General features: G+C 37.5%; 1 protein-coding gene across 8 annotated transcripts in view; it reads left to right on the top strand.

Annotated features, from left to right (window-relative positions):
- The window catches only part of TSGA10 (testis specific 10), a 172,378-nt gene that overhangs the window by 128,525 nt on the left and 24,432 nt on the right, over positions 1-19,421 (top strand). For all 8 annotated transcript variants that reach the window (XR_011651227.1, XM_045204802.3, XM_045204800.3 and 5 more), the window contains one exon: positions 14,073-14,282. Coding sequence is in view for 7 of the 8 variants with exons in the window: in XM_045204802.3 (XP_045060737.1) it covers positions 14,073-14,282 (210 nt within the window). In the remaining variant the exon portion in view is untranslated. The remainder of the gene's footprint in view (positions 1-14,072; positions 14,283-19,421) is intronic.

The raw sequence follows: 19,421 nt of genomic DNA, 5'->3' as shown, positions 1-19,421 counted from the left end.
TAATGCTCTCCAGTTTCATCCATGCTGTTGCAAAGGGTATAAGCTCCTTCTTTCTCTCTGCTGCATAGAATTCCATTGTGTAAATATGCCATAGTTTTTGGATCCACTCGTTTGCTGATGGGCACTTCGGTTGCTTCCAGTACTTGGCTATTGTAAATTGTGCTGCTATGAACATTGGGGTGCACAGGTTCTTTTGGATTGGTGTTTCAGTGTTCTTAGGGTATAATCCCAGCAGAATTGCTGGGTCAAAGGGCAGTTCCATTTTTAGTTTTCTGAGGAAATTCCATAGTGTTTTCCACAGTGGCCTCACCAGTCTGCATTCACAACAACAGTGCACTAGGGTTCCCTTTTCTCCGCATCCTCTCCAACATTTGTTTGTGGATTTGTTTATGTTGGCCACTCTGACTGGTGTGAGATGATACCTCATTGTGGTTTTGATTTGCATCTGTCTGATGGCTAGTGATGTTGAGCATCTTTTCATATGTCTCTGGGCCCTCTGTATGTCTTCCTTGGAGAAGTGTCTGTTCAAGTCCTTTGCCCATTTTTTAATTGGTGTTGTTTGTCTTCCTGGAGTGGAGTCGTGTGAGTTCTTTGTATATTTTGGAGATCAGGCCCTTGTCTGAGGTATCATTAGCAAATAAGTTTTCCCATACTGTTGGTTCTCTTTGTAATTTGGTACTGTTTTCTTTAGCCATGCAAAAGCTTTTTATTTTGATGAGGTCCCATTTGTTTATTCTTTCCTTTATGTCCCTTGCTTTAGGGGATGTGTCTGTGAGGATGTTGCTGCGTGGAATGTCTGAGATTTTCCTGCCAGTGTTTTCCTCAAGGACTTTTATGGTGTTACGGCTTATATTTAAGTCTTTTATCCATCTTGAGTTTATTCTCGTGTATGGCGTAAGTTGGTGATCGAGTTTCATTTTTTTGCACGTAGCTGTCCAGATCCCCCAACACCATCTGTTGAAGAGGCTGTTTTTGCTCCATTTTATGCTCCTGCCTCCTTTGTCAAATATTAATTGACTGTATAGACTTGAGTTTATTTCTGGGCTCTCTGTTCTGTTCCATTGGTCTATGTGCCTGTTTTTATGCCAGTACCAGGCTGTTTTGATTACCGTGGCCTTGTAAGACAGTTTGATATCAGGTATTGTGATCCCTCCTGCTTTGTTCTTCTTTCTCAAAATTGCTGCAGCTATTTGGGGTCGTTTATGGTTCCATATGAATTTCTGAAATGTTTGTTCTATATCTGTGAAATATGTCATGGGTACTCTAATAGGGATTGCATTGAATCTATAAATTGCTTTGGGTAGTATGGCCATTTTGATGATGTTAATTCTTCCAATCCATGAACATGGTACATGCTTCCATTTGTTTGTATCTTCCTTAATTTCTTTCTTCAGTGTTGTGTAGTTTTCTGAGTACAGGTCTTTTACCTCCTTGGTTAGGTTTATTCCTAGGTACTTTATTTTTCTTGTTGCTATATCGAATGGGATTTTTTTCCTGATTTCTGTTTCTGCAGTTTCGTTGCTGGTGTACAGGAATGCCTTTGATTTCTGGGTATTGACTCTGTATCCAGCTGTTTTGCCAAATTCATTTATTAGGTCGAGTAGTTTTTTGGTGGAGTCTATAGGGTTTTCCATGTACACTATCATGTCATCTGCAAACAGTGATAGTTTCATTTCCTCCTTACCAATTTGGATGCCTTTTATTGCTTTATCTTGTCTGATTGCTGTGGCTAGGACTTCCAATACTATGTTGAATAGGAGTGGTGAGAGAGGGCATCCTTGTGTTGTTCCTGATCTTAATGGGAAAGCTCTTAAGTTTTTGTCCGTTGAGTGTGATGTTGGCTGTAGGTCTCTCATATATGGCCTTTATTATGTTGAGGACGGCTCCCTTTATTCCCACTTTGCTGAGTGTTTTTATCAGAAATGGGTGCTGTATCTTATCGAACGCTTTTTCCTCATCTATTGAGATGATCATGTGATTTTTGTCTTTGCTGTTGTTGATGTGATGTATTATGTTTATTGATTTGCGAATATTGTACCATCCTTGCATCCCTGGGATGAATCCCACTTGGTCATGGTGGATGATCTTTTTAATATATTGCTGGATGCGGTTTGCTAATATTTTGTTGAGAATTTTAGCGTCTATGTTCATCAGCGATATTGGCCTGAAGTTTTCTTTCTTCATTGTGTCTTTATCTGGTTTTGGGATTAGGATGATGTTGGCTTCATAAAAAGAGTTTGGGAGTCTTCCATCAGTTTGGATTTTTTCGAATAGTCTGTGAAGGATAGGGGTTAGCTCTTTCTTAAATGCTTTTAGAAATCTCCTGTGAAACCATCTGGTCCAGGGCTTTTGTGTGATGGGAGTTTTTTGATGACTGCTTCAATTTCCTTTGCTGTTATTGGTCTGTTCTGGTTTTCTGCTTCTTCTTCATTCAGTTTTAGAAGATTATATTTTTCTAGAAATGTGTCCATTTCATCGAGGTTTTCAAATTTATTAGCATACAGTTCTTCGTAGTAATTTCTTACAATCCTTTGTATTTCTGTGGTATCAGTTGTAATCTCTCCTCTTTCATTTCTAATTCTGTTTATTTGGATCCTCTCTCTTTTCTTCTTGATGAGCCTACTTAAAGGCTTGTCGATTTTGTTTATATTTTCAAAGAACCAGCTCCTGGATTCATTGATCCTTACAATTGTGCTTTTAGTCTCTATGTCATTTAACTCTGCTCTGATCTTTGTTATTTCCTCCCTTCTGCTTGCTCTGGGCTGTCTTTGTTGTTGTTCCTCCAGTTCTTGTAGGCATAGGGTTAGGTTGTTTGTTTGAACTGTTTCTAACTTCTTAAGGTAGGCCTGTCTTGCTATGAACTTCCCTCTCAGGACTGCCTTTGCTGTGTCCCATAGGTTTTGGGTTGTTGTGAGTTCGTTTTCATTTGTTTCCAGGAAGTTCTTGATTTCTTCCCTAATCTCGTTCTTGACCCATTCATTGTTTAATAGCATGCTATTCAGTCTCCATGATTTTGAGTGTTTTGGGTTTTTTCCTTTGGGGTTGGTTTCTAGTTTCAGACCCTTGTGGTCAGAGAAAATGCTTGATATGATTTCGATTTTCTTGAATTTGTTGAGGCTTGCTTTGTGTCCTATCATGTGGTCTATCTTTGAAAAAGTTCCATGTGTACCATGTCTTCTTTATCCATTCATCTTTTGATAGTCTCTTAGATTGTTTCCATGTCTTAGCTATTATATATACTGCTGCTATAAACATGGGTGTGCAGATGTCTTTTTGAGTTAGTTTTTATTTCCTTTGGATATATTCCCATAAATAGAATTGCTGGATCATGTGGTAGTACTATATTTAACTTTTCCTGCCTTTGTTTATATTGAGCAATTTTAGTATTCCATTCTATCTCTATTACGGCTTTATAAGCTATACATTTTTCCTGATTACTCTAGAGTATAAACCATGCATCTTTTTTTTCTCTTTCTTTTTTTTAATATATTTATTGATTATGCTATTACAGTTGTCCCATTTCCCCCCCCCACTCCACTCCATCCTGCCCACCCCCCTCCCTCCCACATTACCCCCCTATAGTTCATGTCCATAGGTCATACTTATAAGTTCTTTGGCTTCTACATTTCCTACACTATTTTTACCCTCCCCCTGTCTATTTTCCACCTATCATCTATGCTACTTATTCTCTGTACCTTTCCCCCCCTCTCCCCCTCCTACTCCCTTAATGACAACCCTCATGTTCTAGTTGTTTGCCTAGTTTGCTCTCGTTTTTGTTTTATGTGTGGCCGTTAATAACTGTGAGTTTGCTGTCATTTTTACTGTTCCTATTTTTGATCTTTTTCTTATGTAACTCCCTTTAACATTTCATATAATAAGGGCTTGGTGATGATGAACTTCTTTAACTTGACCTTATCTGAGAAGCACTTTATCTTCCCTTCCATTCTAAGTGATAGCTTTGCTGGATACAGTAATCTTGGATGTAGGTCCTTGCATTTAATCTTGGGTAATGTAATGATGATGTGCCTTGGCGTGTTCCTCCTTGGGTCCAGCTTCTTTGGGACTCTCTGAGCTTCCTGGACTTCCCGGAAGTCTATTTCCTTTGCCAGATTAGGGAAGTTCTCCTTCATTATTTGTTCAAATAAGTTTTCAATTTTTTGTTCTTCCTCTTCTCCTTCTGGCACTCCTATAATTTGGATGTTGGAACGTTTCAAGGTGTCCTGGAGGTTCCTAAGCCTCTCCTCATTTTTCCAAGTTCTTGTTTCTTCATTCTTTTCTGGTTGGATGTTTGTTTCTTCCTTCTGGTCCACACCATTGATTTGAGTCCCAGTTTCCTTCTCATCACTATTGGTTCCCTGTACATTTTCCTTTGTTTCTCTTAGCATAGGCTTCATTTTTTCATCTGTTTTTTGAATAGATTCAACCAAGTTGGTGAGCATATTGATAACCAGTGCTTTGAACTGTGCATCCGATAGGTTGGCTATCTCTTCGTCGCTCAGTTTTATTTTTTCTGGAGCTTTGAAGTGTTCTGTCATTTGGGCCTTTTTTTTTTTGTCTTTGCGCGTCTGTTACTTTAAGGGGCGGAGCCTTAGGCTTTCACCTGAGCGGGGTTGCACTGGTTGCTAAGCTGTGACTCTGTACGTGGGGGAGGGGCCGAGCGGGAGCAATGGCGCTCGCCTCACTCTCCTCCGGCTTTCAATCTTTCGCTCCGCTACCCACAATCAAACTGGGCCCCTCTGGTGCTGGTTCCCGAGTAAGTGGGCCTGTGCACACTCTAGGCCCCTGTGGGTCTCTCCAACAACCTCTCCTGTGAGGCTGGGAGTCTCTCCTGCTGCCGCCCCAACCCCCACGGGCGTTTTCAATCAGAGTTTTGAGGCTTTATTTCCCGGAGCTGGAGCCCTGGGTTGCGAGGTCTGCTTCGCTCCCCGCGTTCCGGTTTATCTGTAGGTGAATGTGGTGCCGCTGCCTGCCCCGTTCTCCGCCACTCTGAGTCCGGCCCTCTGGGTTTATCTGTGCAAATGTTGGGCCGCAGGGTCTGCTAGTGCTCGGACTGCCTGCGCCATTTGTCCCACACTCCACCAGTCTCAGTCCCACCACAGCCACTCGAGTCCTCTCCACCCCGGTGCCCGTCTCCGCCCCTCCTACCGGTCTGGATGAATGTTTTTTTTCTATTTCCTTGGTGTTGGTCCCCCTTGCTGTTCGATTCTCTGTCAGTTCTGGTTGTGCGAGGAGGCCCAGTGTGTCTACCTACACCGCCATCTTGGTTCTCCTGCATCTTTTAATTGTTACAATCTACTTCAAATAATAAATTACTTCATAGTACACTTTTATTTTCTCTCTCCACCTTCATTTTACTGTTCCTACATTTTACTTCTACATATGTCATAAACCCCATGGTGCATTATTTTTACTTTAAATGATTAAAGACATTAAAATATAAGGTGAATGAGAAATTTTTTTATTCACCCATATATTTACTATTTCTGCTTTTCTTCATTCCTTTGAGTGGGTCCAAGTTTTTATCTATTACCATTATATTTTTCCTAGAAGATTTTCCTTTAGACATTTACAGTTTTTCTACTAGTGCAATTTGGTTTATTGTGGAGTGTTTTTTTTGACATCATAGTTTCTCAGGAGAGAATTTGTTTTAGAAAGTGTTTATTTCACCTGCAGTTCAACATTTTTGCTAGATATAAGATTCTAAGTTAGTAGGTATTTTGTCTTGCAGAATTTTAGCCATATTGTTTCATTGTATTCTGGATATGTAGTTTCTGGAGAGAAATTTAAGGTCAAGCTTATCTTTTTTTCTCTAAATATAATATTCCTTATTTTACTCTGGTTGCTTTTCAAGATTTTCCTCTTTATCACTGGTTTCCTGCAATTGGACTTGGCTCAGTTTTAATTGGTGGTGTTATTCTTGTGTTTATAATGCTCAGGATTCCTTGAGAATATATATATCATCAAATCCAGAAAATATTTAGTCATTATTTCTTTAAATATTTTTTTGTTTCTCCTCCACTCTTCTCCTTCTAGAATTTCAATCCAAGTATTTTAGATTATTTGATATTGTTCCATAGACCATTAAGCCTCTGGAAATTTTCCCCAGGCTTTTTCTCTTTTTGCTTAATTAATATAGTTGCTATTTTTGTGTTTTCAAATCTACTGATCTTTTCTTTTGGTATTCCTAATCTGTTAATTCATTTATTGAAATTTTAATTTAATAGATTATATTTTCATCTCCAAAAATTCCACTTGGTTCTTTTGACTGTCTTTCACTTCTCTTTATTTTTATTTTCCCTTTAAATCCTTGAGCATATCAAGTGCATTTATAATAGCTGTCTTAATGTCCTTGTTTGCTAATTCCATCTTTTCTGCCACATTTGCTTCTGTGTCTATTGACTTACTTTTCCCTTGATTATGGACCTCATTTTCCTTTTTCTGGGTTTACTTACTAAATTCTAATTGTATTGTGGACATTGTGGAAAGCTGGATTTTAACAGTGTTGGGTTTATTCTGTGAAACTGTCAAGTTACTTGACATTCACATTATGTTCCTGAATATTGTTTATAAGCTCTTTAGGATAGCTCAAGAATGGTCTTGATTTTAGAGCTAATTTATCCCTCCTGCTAAGGTGTGACTCTCTTTGTGTCTCTACTGAATGTGTTGTATACTCAATGAAGTGTCAAAGTATATTCACTCTGGCTGATGAGATCTGAATGATTCCTGACCTTGTATGACGGGTGGGAATAGTTTGGCTCACAATTTTCCTGGTAATTGTTCTTTCCTAGAAATTTGGTCTTTGCCTGGCCTCTTAGAGTTTCACCTGTGCATGTCCAGATTTCTGGAACTCCTCTGAATAGCACCGTTCTCTCTGGTGTTGTGCTTCATGAAGTCTAGCCACCTCAGCTTGCATTAGCTCTGATCTTTATTTTGAACTCAGTGAGATCACTGGACTGTGTTTTGGTTCTTTTCCCTGCATTATGGTCCTAAATTTACCTTTAACAAAATACTCTGGCAACCATGGGGTTCAACTTGTTTGTTTTCATTCCATCAGAGACCATAGTTCTGTGCTACCTGGTGTCCAAAGTCTGAAAACAGGTTTTCCCTCCTATATGTTGTCCATTTTTTTCTGGCTGTTTGTGGCAACAGGGTAATTCAGACCTTGTTATTCCCTCTTGTCTGGGTGATAGCTATTTTAAAGCCTTTGTCTGCTAATACCATCATCTTTTGTTACTTTTGCATCTGTTTACATCAGTTTATTTTTGTCCTGTTTGTGGGTCACATTTTCATCCATCTTTACATGTCTGATATTTATTTAATTGGATGCTAGACATTGTGAATTTTACTTTGTTGAACATTAGATTTTGTTGCCTTTTTTAAAGGAGTATTGGATTTGTTCTGGCAGGCTGTTAAATTACTTCCAGATCAACTGATACTTTCAAGGTTGTTTTTAAGCTTTTTTTTAGGGGGTGGGGTATGAAACTTTTATTTTCTTCACAAGGTAAAATCAAACCGCTTACAAGTTTTTTACATGAAAAACAATTTGCTTAATATTTCAACTCCAGTTTTACAAAATAGTAGATTAAGACATGGATCTATGTATGTCTTACACCAATATTCAATCTAACAAAATTTAGTATTTATTTATTTTTATTGTTGTTCAAGTACAGTTGTCTCCATTTGTCCTCCACCACTCCCCTCACCCCACCTATCCTCACCTCCCACCCTCGATCCTAACCCCCTTTGGCTTTGTCCATGTGTCCTTTATATATGTTCCTTGACAACCCTTCCCCTTTCACCCCCCATTATCCCTCTCTCCCCTCCCCTCTGGTTCCTGTCAGTTTGTTAATAAGGCAAGTATAAAGAAGCCTTTTCTATAAGGCTAGTTTAGCCCTACCATTAAGGTGTGTGGTAGAGTTCTCTATTAAATACCCAGCTTAGATTGTTCATTAGCAACTCGTCACTTTGACAGGTTCAAGCATTGATATTTCCCCAACTGTGTATCAGCTGTGGGATTGTTTACTTTAGAGCTCTCGCATTGTTTTTTCTCATACTTTGGAGTTTCACTCTTTGTATTCATGGCTCAGTATTCAAAACAGTCTCAAGGAGATTTCTAGGCAAATTTCTGGTATCCTTTTTATGTAGATCCCTTGTTTCTGGAATTCTACCTGACATTTTTCAGATGGTTATTTCTGTCTCCGCAATTCTGCAAAACAACTATACTCTCATTGAAGGTCCTTGCCTGAACCAGAGACTGGAAAGTGTCTCCAGACAGAAAGCTGGGATGATTACAGGGCTCACCTTGTTTTCCTTCTCTTGCTGCCTGTTGTCCAATGACTAGAAGCAATTCTCTCTCCCTCCCTCCCTTCCTTCCTTCCTTCCCTCCTTCCTTCCTCCAACCTCCTTCTTCCTTCTCCTCCTCTCCCATCATCCCCCTCTCCTTCCTCCTCCCCCTCCCAACTCCTCTTTTTTCTTTCCTAGTTTTCTAGTTTTTAACAGTAAGAGGATAAATTCAGTCCCAGTTAGCCCTATCATTGCTAGAAACAGAAGTACCATATATCTTTTCAAAACCCTTTGCAATGGCATGGATGGAACTGGAGAGCATTATGCTAAGTGAAATAAGCCAGGCGGTGAGGGACAAATACTATATGATCTCACCTTTAACTGGAACATAATCAACAAAGGAAAAAAGCAAACAAAATATAACCAGAGACATTGAAATTAAGAACATTGTAACAATAGCCACAGGGGAGTGGGGAGGGGATAGTGGGGAGAGGAGTCTATAGGAGCTACTATAAAGGACACAAGGACAAAATCAAGGGGGAAGGTAGAGGTGGGGGAGGGAGGTGGGACTGACTGGGGTGGGGTGGAGGGAAGGGGAGAAAATGCAGACAATTGTAACTGAATAAAAATAAATAAGTAAATTTTAAAAATCCTTTTTAACTATTTGTCTCTAATAAAAATTATGTAGCTTGATTTTTTAAAAATTCAATCTGAGAATATTTTTCTGTTAACCAATAAGATTAATCTATTTGTGAAAGGTAGAAGCTTCTTCATTCTTTCTGCTGCATAGAATTCCACTGTGTAAATGTACCATAGTTTGTTGATCCACTCATTTGCTGATGTGCACTTAGGCTGTTTCCAGCATTTGGCTATTGTAAATTGTGCTGCTATGAACATTTGGGTGCACAGGTTATTTTGAATTGGTGTTTCAGGATCCTTAGGGTATAATTCCAGCAGTGGTATTGCTGGGTCAAAATGCAGTTCCATTTTTAGTTTTCTCAGGAAATTTCATACTGTTTTTCATAGTGGCTGCACCAGTCTGCAATCCCACCACCAATGTACTAGGGTTCCCTTTTCTCTACAACCTCTCCAACACTTGTTGTTTGTTGATTTGTTTATGATGGCCATTCTGACTGGTGTGAAGTGGTGTCTCATTGTGGTTTTAATTTGCATATCTCTGATGGCTAGCATTGCTGAGCATCTCCTACCCTTTGAGACAGCATGGATGGAACTGGAGAGCATTATGCTAAATGAAATAAGCCAGGCAGTGAAAGACAAATACCATATGATTGCACCTATAAGTGGATCCTAATCAACAAAACAAACAAGCAAAATACAACCAGAGACATTGAAATAAAGAACAAACTGACAGTAACCATAGAGGAAGGGGGAGAGGGAAAATAGGGGATAATAGGGAAGGGTCATCAAGGAACATGTACAAGGGACAAAGCCAAAGGGGGTAGGTTCAAGGGTGGGAGGTGGGGATAGGTGGAGCATAAGGGTATGGTGGGATGAAAATGGAAACAACTGTACTTGAACAACAATAAAAAAAAGATTAATCTCTGTATTGGTTGAATTACTGGCACATTTAGGTTTACTATTACTGACTTATTTTTTACTTGGTGCTTGTCATGATTCTTTTGTGTTTCTTTTCTTTTATGTCTTGTATGTGTTTGTTTTCTTTATACATTTTATACCCCTACTGCTCATTGGTTTGGAAGTTACACATTCTCAGTCTAATCTTTCAGCAGTTAAAATTGAAATATGTGTTTTTAACAAAGTCTATTGTTAGTATCTCAACCCTTCTCCTAAATAGTGTGTGGTTCTAGGAATATTTGAAAATTGAGTACGATACCCTGCATACTAGTGCATGTGTACTCTTTTGTTCTCTCTCTCATACACTCGTACACCAATCTTTTATGATATTGTTTTAGCTATTTTAATTTCACCCTGTTGTTTTAAAAAGAAATTGCTATGTTTCTTATTTTTTCAGTCAATGCTTATTTGTATTCACCCACATTTTTACAGAATTCTTCATCATTGCTTCTTCCATTGTTTCTTCCTTCTAAATTCATAATCCTTTCTTCAAACTTTCTTTGATCTGTGAGTTTATTTCCTCAATATTTGTCTGAAAATCGCTTTATTTTACCCTCACTCTTGTATATTAGTTTAGCTGAGTACAGAATTCCAGGTTGAGAGTTTATTTTCCTTGATAATGTTAAAATAATTGTCTTTCTTTTGTTGTTGAGAAGTGTGTTCTCATTCTAATTTTCATTCTTTATAAGTCTGTCTGTTGTCATTGGTTCCTTTCAAGGTGTTCACTCTTTGTGTGTAGTCTCACTATTGTATGTCTAGGTATGGATTTATTTTTTGGAGGGTGGGGTTTTGGTTTTGTTGTACTTTTTCAGTCAGAGTAACCATGCCTTTTATTGGTCTGGAAAATTCTCAGATGTTATTTCTTTGACTCTTACTGCCTCTAAATTTACTCTACTGTCTCCTTTAACTTTTATAATATGCTTTTTGGATCTTCTACCCAAATGTTTATTACTGTTTTTATCATAGTTTTCATATGTTTATCTCTCTATGCTGTGATCTTTTAGTTCATTCTTCCCTCTTAAGCTGTATTAGTCTGTTCTTTGATGCATTCACTAATTTTTCATTTTTGTGAATACTTTTTCTTTCTTTCTAGAAGTCCTGTTTGATTATTTTTCATATATATATTCTTTTCAATATTTCTTTAATGTCTTTAAACTTTTAAGCATATTTTCTGTACCTCCTAAAATACTTTGTTCAATAATTTGAACTCCTAGAAGTCTGATCCTGCTGTGTGTTATGTTACTCTGACTCTCACTTGTGCTGGCTTGTTTTCTCCTCTGTTGACTGTAAGTTCCTCATGAGAAGGACTTTTTTCCCCTATGGAATCTTGCATGGCCAGGGCGATGGGTGAGCTTCTACAAAGGAAAAACTTTAGTTGATGTTTAGAATTTAAGATGGGTAATGAAAATCTGATTTCAAAATTGAGTCAAGTCAAACATAAGGTTTCAGTTTCTCACAGAAGACATTTTTTTCCCTATCCAGAGACTAGGTCAAGATAAATTTTTGTTTGTATCTCTGTGAGGTTGAGTAAATTTGTTTCCTCCCTGGAGCCTTCTCTCAAGGGTCCCAGAATATAAAGGTCTCAGTTCCAACTCTCCATTAATCCTAAATTCTTGTCTCCTAACCTTGCCTGAATATTGAAACATAAGTTTCCCAGCCACGTACTAACCAGGCCTGACCCTGCTTAGCTTCCGAGATCAGATGAGATTGGGCACATTCAGGGTGGTATGGCCGACACACTCAGCAGCACAATTTACAACTGCCAAGTGCTGGAAGCAACCTAAGTGCCCATCAGTAAATGAATGGATCAAAAACCTATGGTACATTTACACAATGGAATTCTATGCAGCAGAAAGAAAGGAGTTCCTTCCCTTTGGGACAGCATCAATGGAACTGGAGAGCATTATGCTAATAAGCATTATGAAATAAGAAGCCAGGCAGTGAAAGACAAATACCATATGATCTCACTTTTAACAGGAACCTAATCAACAAAACGAACAAGCAAGCAAAATATAATCAAAGACACTGAAATTGAGACAGTGACCAGAGGGAGAGGGGAGGAGGTAATGGGGGAAAAGGGTGAAGGGTTTACAGGAACAATGATAAAGGACATATGGATAATCACAAGGTGGGTATGTGGAAACAGGGGAAGGAGGTGGGGAGGGCTGGAGTGGTAGGGAGGTCCAGTGGGAAAAAAAAAAGAAACATAAGCCATTCACTGTTAGTGGCTCTTTCTACCCTCAACTTTTAGCTTTAGGCTTGTTCATTTGCTCCCTGCTCTGGCTTTGTTTTCTCTTTGCTTTTGCCACGTGATAATTTTTCTTTTTTTAAATAATAAAGATATTTGTATATTTTTCTTTTTTTACTGTTGTTCAAGTACAGTTGTCCCCATTTTCACCCCACTCATCCCTGCCTCCCACCCTTGAACCTACTCCTTTGGCTTTGTCCATGTGTTTTTTATACGTGTTCCTTGATGGCCCTTTTCCTATTATCCCCCATTATCCCTCTCCCCCCTCCTCTCTGGTTACTGTCAGTGTGTTCTTTATTTTAGTGTCTCTGGCTATATTTTGCTTGCTTGTCTGTTTTGTTAATTAGGTTCCACTTATGGGTGTGATCATATGGTATTTGTCTTTCACTGCCTGGCTAATTTCACTTAGCATAATGCTCTTCTAAGAATCCTAAAACACCATTTCAAAAGAACCTATGCACTCCAGTGTTCATAGCTACACAATTACAATAGCCAAGTGCTAGAAATAACCTAAGTGCCCATCAGTAAATGAGTGGATCAAAAAACAGTGGTACATATTCACGATGGAATACTATGCAGCAGAAATAAAGAAGGAGCTCCTATCCTTTGTGACAGCTTGGATGGATCTGTATACCTTTTCATTTGCAGCCCCTATCACTCTTCTCTGTTATATGAACTTCATCCACACTAACCTTCTCTCTCTTCTTGGACATTGTCATTTTCTCTCCCCTGACACACCCCCTCCAAAGCTTTGCACTTGGTATTCCTGACTTGAAAACATGCTCTCCCCAATACATACTGTATATATCTATTCACCTTTCAAATCTTATTCAGCTCAACTGTCATTTGCTCAGGAAAACCTTCTGACTTCCCTAACTCTCAGTTTAGGTCACTTTCCTTTTTTATACTTTTTTTTCTCTCTAGAAGTATTTGCTGAATATGTATTAACATATTCATCTGTGTGATTATTTGATTGATGTATGACTCCCCCATAGTTGAAAGTTTTATGAGAGCAGAGACCACTTTCCATACCTTTGGGTATGCATCTAGGTACATTGACTGCAACATAGAATATAGTCAATAAATATAAAATAGATGGATAGATGGGTGGGTGGGTAAATGTATGGATAAAAGATTATTTAAAGAATGAGTGAGAAATAGAGTGAGGAAGGAAGGGAAGGAGAAAGTTAAGAGTGAGTTGTGGCCAAATAATTTATTCCAGGAGCAATTTTTTTGTGCTTTGTACTTGTGAAAGTTGAAAAGCAGAAAATGTCTTATTTGCCTCTCAGTTCCATTATCTTCACATAATAGCAAATACTTCTCTGTAGGTGGCAGTGTACTTACATGAGACTTTCTTTTTCCTGAAAAAAAAAGGTGTGATTATATTGAAGGTTTGAAAGCATTTATATAACTTGAATCTCACCATTTTTAAAACATACTCTTATTACTCAAAAAGTAGATGTATTAATTTATACTCGCCTAGAGTATTTTTCCCTCGGGTATTAGTAAGTGCTAGAGAGTCACCAGTCCTCATTTTACAGTTTTATGGTCAATGTCAACATGCCTTTCAAGAATTGGAAAATGGGTATAGTGGGGGAAATAGTGGCTTATGTTTTGTTTGTCACTTTGTTGTTAAAGGCAAATGATAATATTTATATTTTAGAGTAATTGTAACTGTGAAAAATATAGACAGATATAGACCAAATGTGTATATATATATATCTCAACCAGCTTTGGAGCTGAGAGTTTTAAGTGGGAAAAGTTGTTTTCCAACTATGACTGTTTGACAACCTTACTCATGGATTTTATATATAGACATTTGAAACCCAAAATTGTTTCCCAGAGAGTTTTTTACATGTATTGCTAACTATAGATTTGACCCATTTTATGTTCCATGTCATAGTTTCTTTCCAAGTTAAAAAAAATAATAATTTTGTTTTTGCAGCACTTAAATGCAGAAAGGTCTTACAAGTCCCAGATTTCTACCTTACATAAATCTCTTGTAAAGATGGAAGAGGAGCTTCAGAAGGTTCAGTTTGAAAAAGTGTCTGCTCTTGCAGACTTGTCTTCCACAAGGGAACTCTGTATAAAACTTGATTCTAGCAAAGAACTTCTTAATCGACAGCTGGTTGCTAAAGATCAAGAAATTGAAATGGTATGTAATACATTTAAAAATGTTTTTTTCTTAATATTTCTATTACTATAAAATTTTTAAAGGTTTAGAAAAACAAATTCTTTTTTAAAATAAAATATTACATCAAGCCCTGTCTTTTACTTTTAGTTTTGTCTTTTTAAGTCCAAGAGATTAATTTGACAGCTGTGTTCCAACAATTCAAGTACATAACAGAAATCTTCCTTTGAGTATTTAATTTATATTTACTTTGGCCAGAAGAATGATAAAACACATTTACATACCAATAAGCAAAGAATCACGGATTGAGCTTTATCCAGCTAAATTATAACTTTGATGACATTCTTTTAAGCTAAATTCATTTACTAATTGGGTTCTTTTAAACTGTAATTTAGTTAATTACATCTGCCATGTTCCTGACATCATGCTTGCCACTGTGAATATAATGTTCAAAAGAGACAGGCTCCTGCTTTTAAGGACCTTTAGGTACTGACATACAAATGATTTAGGATGAATGTTTTACTAATAAGATATACTCAAGGTTTTATAGAGGGAGTTTCTATTCAGCCTGTGACTGTCAGGGAGGAGTTCATAAGGAGTTCTCAATGAACACAGAAGAGATGAGGCCAGTTCATTCAGTGGGAACAATAACAGGGAACGTATGGAGGTAAAAATGATTTCTTGATTGAAGAGTAAGTAATTTTCAAGGCCAGTGTAGCATGCATGGGTGCCATGGCTGGAGATGCATCTGGAAAGATAGATGGAGCCCAGATCCTAAAAGGATATGTATACAAGTTACATAGTATAATTTAAGAATCACCAAAATTTGGTCATATATACCTTTTTGTTATTATCAAATCCTATTGAAATTTTAGTTTTGTTAGTCTACTCTTTGTTAGGAGGATATGTTGTACTAGCTCCTTTTCTCTTGCTGCTTTTAAGATTCTCTCCTTATCTTTAATCTTGGGTGATTTAATTATGATGTGGTTGGTGCGTGCTTCCTTGGGTCCACCTTCTTTAGGACTCTCTGAGCTTCCTGGACTTCCTGGAAGTCTATTTCCTTTGCCAGATTGGAGAAGTTCTCCATTATTTTTTCAAATAAGTTTTCAATTTCTTCTTCTTCTCCTTCTCCTTCTGGCACCCCTATGATTCAAATGTTGGAATGTTCAGAGTTGTCCCAGAGGTTCCTAAGCCTCTCCTCATTTTTTGAATTCTTGTTTCTTCATTCTGTTCTGGTTGAATGTTTATTTCTTCCTTCTGCTCCAAACTATTGATTTGAGTCCTGGTTTCCTTCCCTTCACTGTTGGTTCCCTGTGCATTTTCCTTTATTTCACTTTGTATAGCCTTTATTTCTTCCTTTATTTTGCAACCATACTTAACCAAATTCTGTGAACATCCTGATTACCAGTGTTTTGAACTTTGCTTCTGATAGGTTGGCTATCTCTTCATTGCTTAGTTGTATTTTTTCTGGAGTTTGATCTGTTCCTTCATTTGGGCCACATTTTTTGTATTGGTGCATCTGTTACATAGTAAGGGGCAGAGCCTTAGGTATACACTGGGGCAGGGCAACCCACTTCACTGTGTTGTGGTGCTGTCTGTGAGGGAGGGGCCTGAGAGGGAACAATGCCACTTGCTCAGCCCTGGGCTGGCTTTCAGTCACTTCCCCCACTACTCAGAAGCAAATTGGTGCTGATTCCTTGGGTGAGTGGGCTTGTGTACATTCCCACAATGTACACAAGCCCACTTGTGTACATTGGGTCTCTCCAATGGGCTCTCCTGTGAGTCTGGGAGTTTGTCCCACTGTTGCAATCTCCACAGGTTTTTGTAGTCAGGGATTTTGAGGCTTTATTTCCCTGTACTGGAACCATGGGTTGTGCTGTCTCTCTCGCTCCTCAGTTGTTCTTCCTGGTTTATCCACACATAAATGTGGGACCCGGTCCGCCAGCCACCACCTCACCGGATTCTCCAGGCGCTGCCTTGCCAGGAGTCCTCTCCACTGCAGCTGCCTGTCTCTGCCCCTCCTACCAGTCTCAATGAATGATTCTTCTTTAACTCCTTGGTTGTCGGGCTTCTATACAGTTTGATTTTCTGGCAGTTCTGGTTATTTTTTGCTTTTAAATTTGTTGTCCTTCTTTTCATTGTGCCAGGAGGCAAAGTGTATCTACCTCCACCTCCACCTTGGCCAGAAGAAATTGTAGGAGTGTATTTTTATTTTTAGATTTTACAACAAAAGAATGGGTCAAATGTCCTTGTAAATTACATTAATGAGATAGATTGCTACTTTCAAGGCAGGTTCTATGCTCTTTGCTATGCGTTATGCAGATTTGTTAGTTAATAAGCATGAACAGAGTTTCTGTTCATGGAAAATGCATCCGAAGTGATTGTCCAGTTGTATGTTTGGCATGTCTGGTTGGCTATTACCCAGTGTCATTAACCCACAGTAATGATTGAAAGGTGAATTTATATGGGTACTATGGGGCTCAGCTCAGGGAGCAGGCTGCAGTGAAATGATGCTCCAAAGGACAAAAGGAACCATTCATTTTGGATTTCCATTCTTTACTCTCCATGTCCTTACCTCAGAGACATATGCTATTGAAATATATAGAGAATAATGAGACAAAATGATTATTAAAAATACAACTTTGCATTGCCTTGGTGGCTGAAAACTCACAGTTGAAAAGTGAGTATTTATCTGTCTCTCAGGATCCCCATTTCTGAGAGATTTGGGCAAAAAAGGCAAATAAATCAAAACTTTGGAATTTATTTCTTGTGACAATATTTTGGAAACCTTAAATAGAAAAGTAGTTCTGGTGGATATGTGAAATGGAAGGCCTCACATTCCTTCATCACAGGAATTTAATCTACACTTTTGTGAATTAACTAAAATACTTTAGAATGGAGAATATTTTATTTAAATAACATATTTATGACAGATGCAAAATACACATTCTTTTCAAATGCACATGGAACATTTTCAAAGATAGACCATATGAGAGGACACAAAACAAGCCTCAAAAAATTCAAGAAAATTGAAATCATATCAAGCATTTTCTCTAACCACAGGGGCCTGAAACTAGAAACCAATCTCAAGGAAAAAACTCAAAAACACTCAAATTCATGGAGATTCAAAAGCATGATATTAAATAATGAATGGGTTAATAATGAGATCAAGGAAGAAATCAAAAAGTTTCTGAAAACAAATGAAAATAAACTCACAATAGTCCGAAATTTATGGGACACAGTGAAGGCAGTCTTGAGAGGGAAGTTCAGAGCGATAAAGGCCTACCTAAGAAAGATAGAAACATTTTAAATAAATAACCTAACCCTACATCTACAAGAACTGGAGAAATAACAACAAAGCCCAGAGCAAGTAGAAGGAAGGAAATAACCAAGATCAGAGCAGAATTAAATGAAATAGAGACTAAAAGAATAATTCTAAGGATCAATAAATCCAGGAGCTGGTTCTTTGAAAAGATAAACAAAATTGACAAGCTTTTAACCAGACTCATCAAGAAAAAAAGAGAAAGGACCTAAATAAAGAAAATCAAAAATGAAAGAGGAGAGATTACAACTGATAACTTTTTCTTTAAAAACACTTTTTACTTAATATATTCAAATTAATGTGTTCAAATTAGAAACATAATACATCTTATGATAACAGAAACATTTGTTAATTTTTAGTTTAGTTTTTTTTTTTATAATAGCTGTTCTCATAATGGCTGTTAAGTGGTCAGGCTACTTCTCATTTTATTTTAAAACACTTGACATAAATTTTTTGCCTTGAAATTTAGTTATGTATATATGTTTATTCCCATAATAAGCTATGATTTCAAGGGCAAGGACTTTGTATTTCTTGAACTGTCCTATGCATATAACAGGCACAAATACTTAAAAGAATTATTGGGGTGACATTGATTAATAAAATCAAGTAGGTTTCAAGTATACACTTCTGATACAGTATTTATATATTGCAGTGTATGCACATCACCCGAAGTCAAACCTTCCCTTGTCACAGTGTATTTGACCTCATTTACTCTTTACCATCCCCCCAAACCCTTCCGCCTGGGAGCCACCATACTGTTTTCTGTGTTTATGAGTTTTTGTTTGTTTGTTTTTCTTATTTGCTCATTTGTTATTTTCAGTTTTATATCCCACATATGAGTGAAATTATATAGTTCTTGACTTTTTCTGACTTATTTCACATAGCATGATATTCTCAAGATTCATCCATATTGTCATAATGGCAATATTTCATCTTTTCTTAATGGCTAAGTAGTATTCTGCTGTATATAGTACATCTTCTTTGTCCAGTTATCTATCTAAGGACATTTCAGTTGTTTCCATGTCTTGGCCACCGTGAATGATACTGCACTGATCATAGGGGTGCATATATCTTTGTGAATAAATATTTGGAAAATTTTGGGATAGATACCCAGAAGAGGGATTGCTGGGCCAAATGGTAATTCTATTCTTAGTTTTTGAGGAACCTCTATACAGTTTTCCAGAGTGGCTGCACCAGTTTACATTCCCACCAGCAGTGAATGAAGGTTTCTTTTTCTCCACACTACTTTTTTTAAAATTAACTTTTGATTTTGAGGTAATTATAGATTCACATACAATTATAAGGCACAATAAAAAGAAATCCTGTGTATTGTTTACCTGGCCTTCCCAATGGTAACACCTTGCAAAACGATAGTGTAATTTCACATCCAGGATGTTGACTTTGATTTAGGCAAGGTACGGAACTTTTCCATCACAGAATGCATCATATTTCCCTTTTGTAGTCCTACCTACTTTCCTCCTGTCCCCAACCACTCCTTAAAACTTGTTCTCCATTTCTATAACTTGTCACTTCAAGAATGGTATATAAATAGAATCATATAGTATGTAAGTTTCTTGGATTGGGTTTTTTTTACTCAGCATAATTATCTGGAGATTATACAGTTTGCTGCTTGTATTAAATTCATTTCTTTTTATTGTTGAGTACCATTGCATGCCATTGGTGTAACACAGTTTATTTAACCATTCATTCATTGAAGGACATCTAGGTCATTTCCAGTTTTTGGGTCTTATTAGTAAAGCTGTTGTAAACATTTGTGTAAGGGTTTTGTGTGAACATAAGTCTTGATTTCTCTGTAAATGCCCAGAAATGCAATTTTTATA

This window comes from Desmodus rotundus, chromosome 5, assembly GCF_022682495.2.
Source record: "Desmodus rotundus isolate HL8 chromosome 5, HLdesRot8A.1, whole genome shotgun sequence".
Classification (NCBI taxonomy): Eukaryota; Metazoa; Chordata; class Mammalia; order Chiroptera; family Phyllostomidae; genus Desmodus; species Desmodus rotundus.
This window is presented reverse-complemented; position numbering and strand designations above follow the sequence as displayed.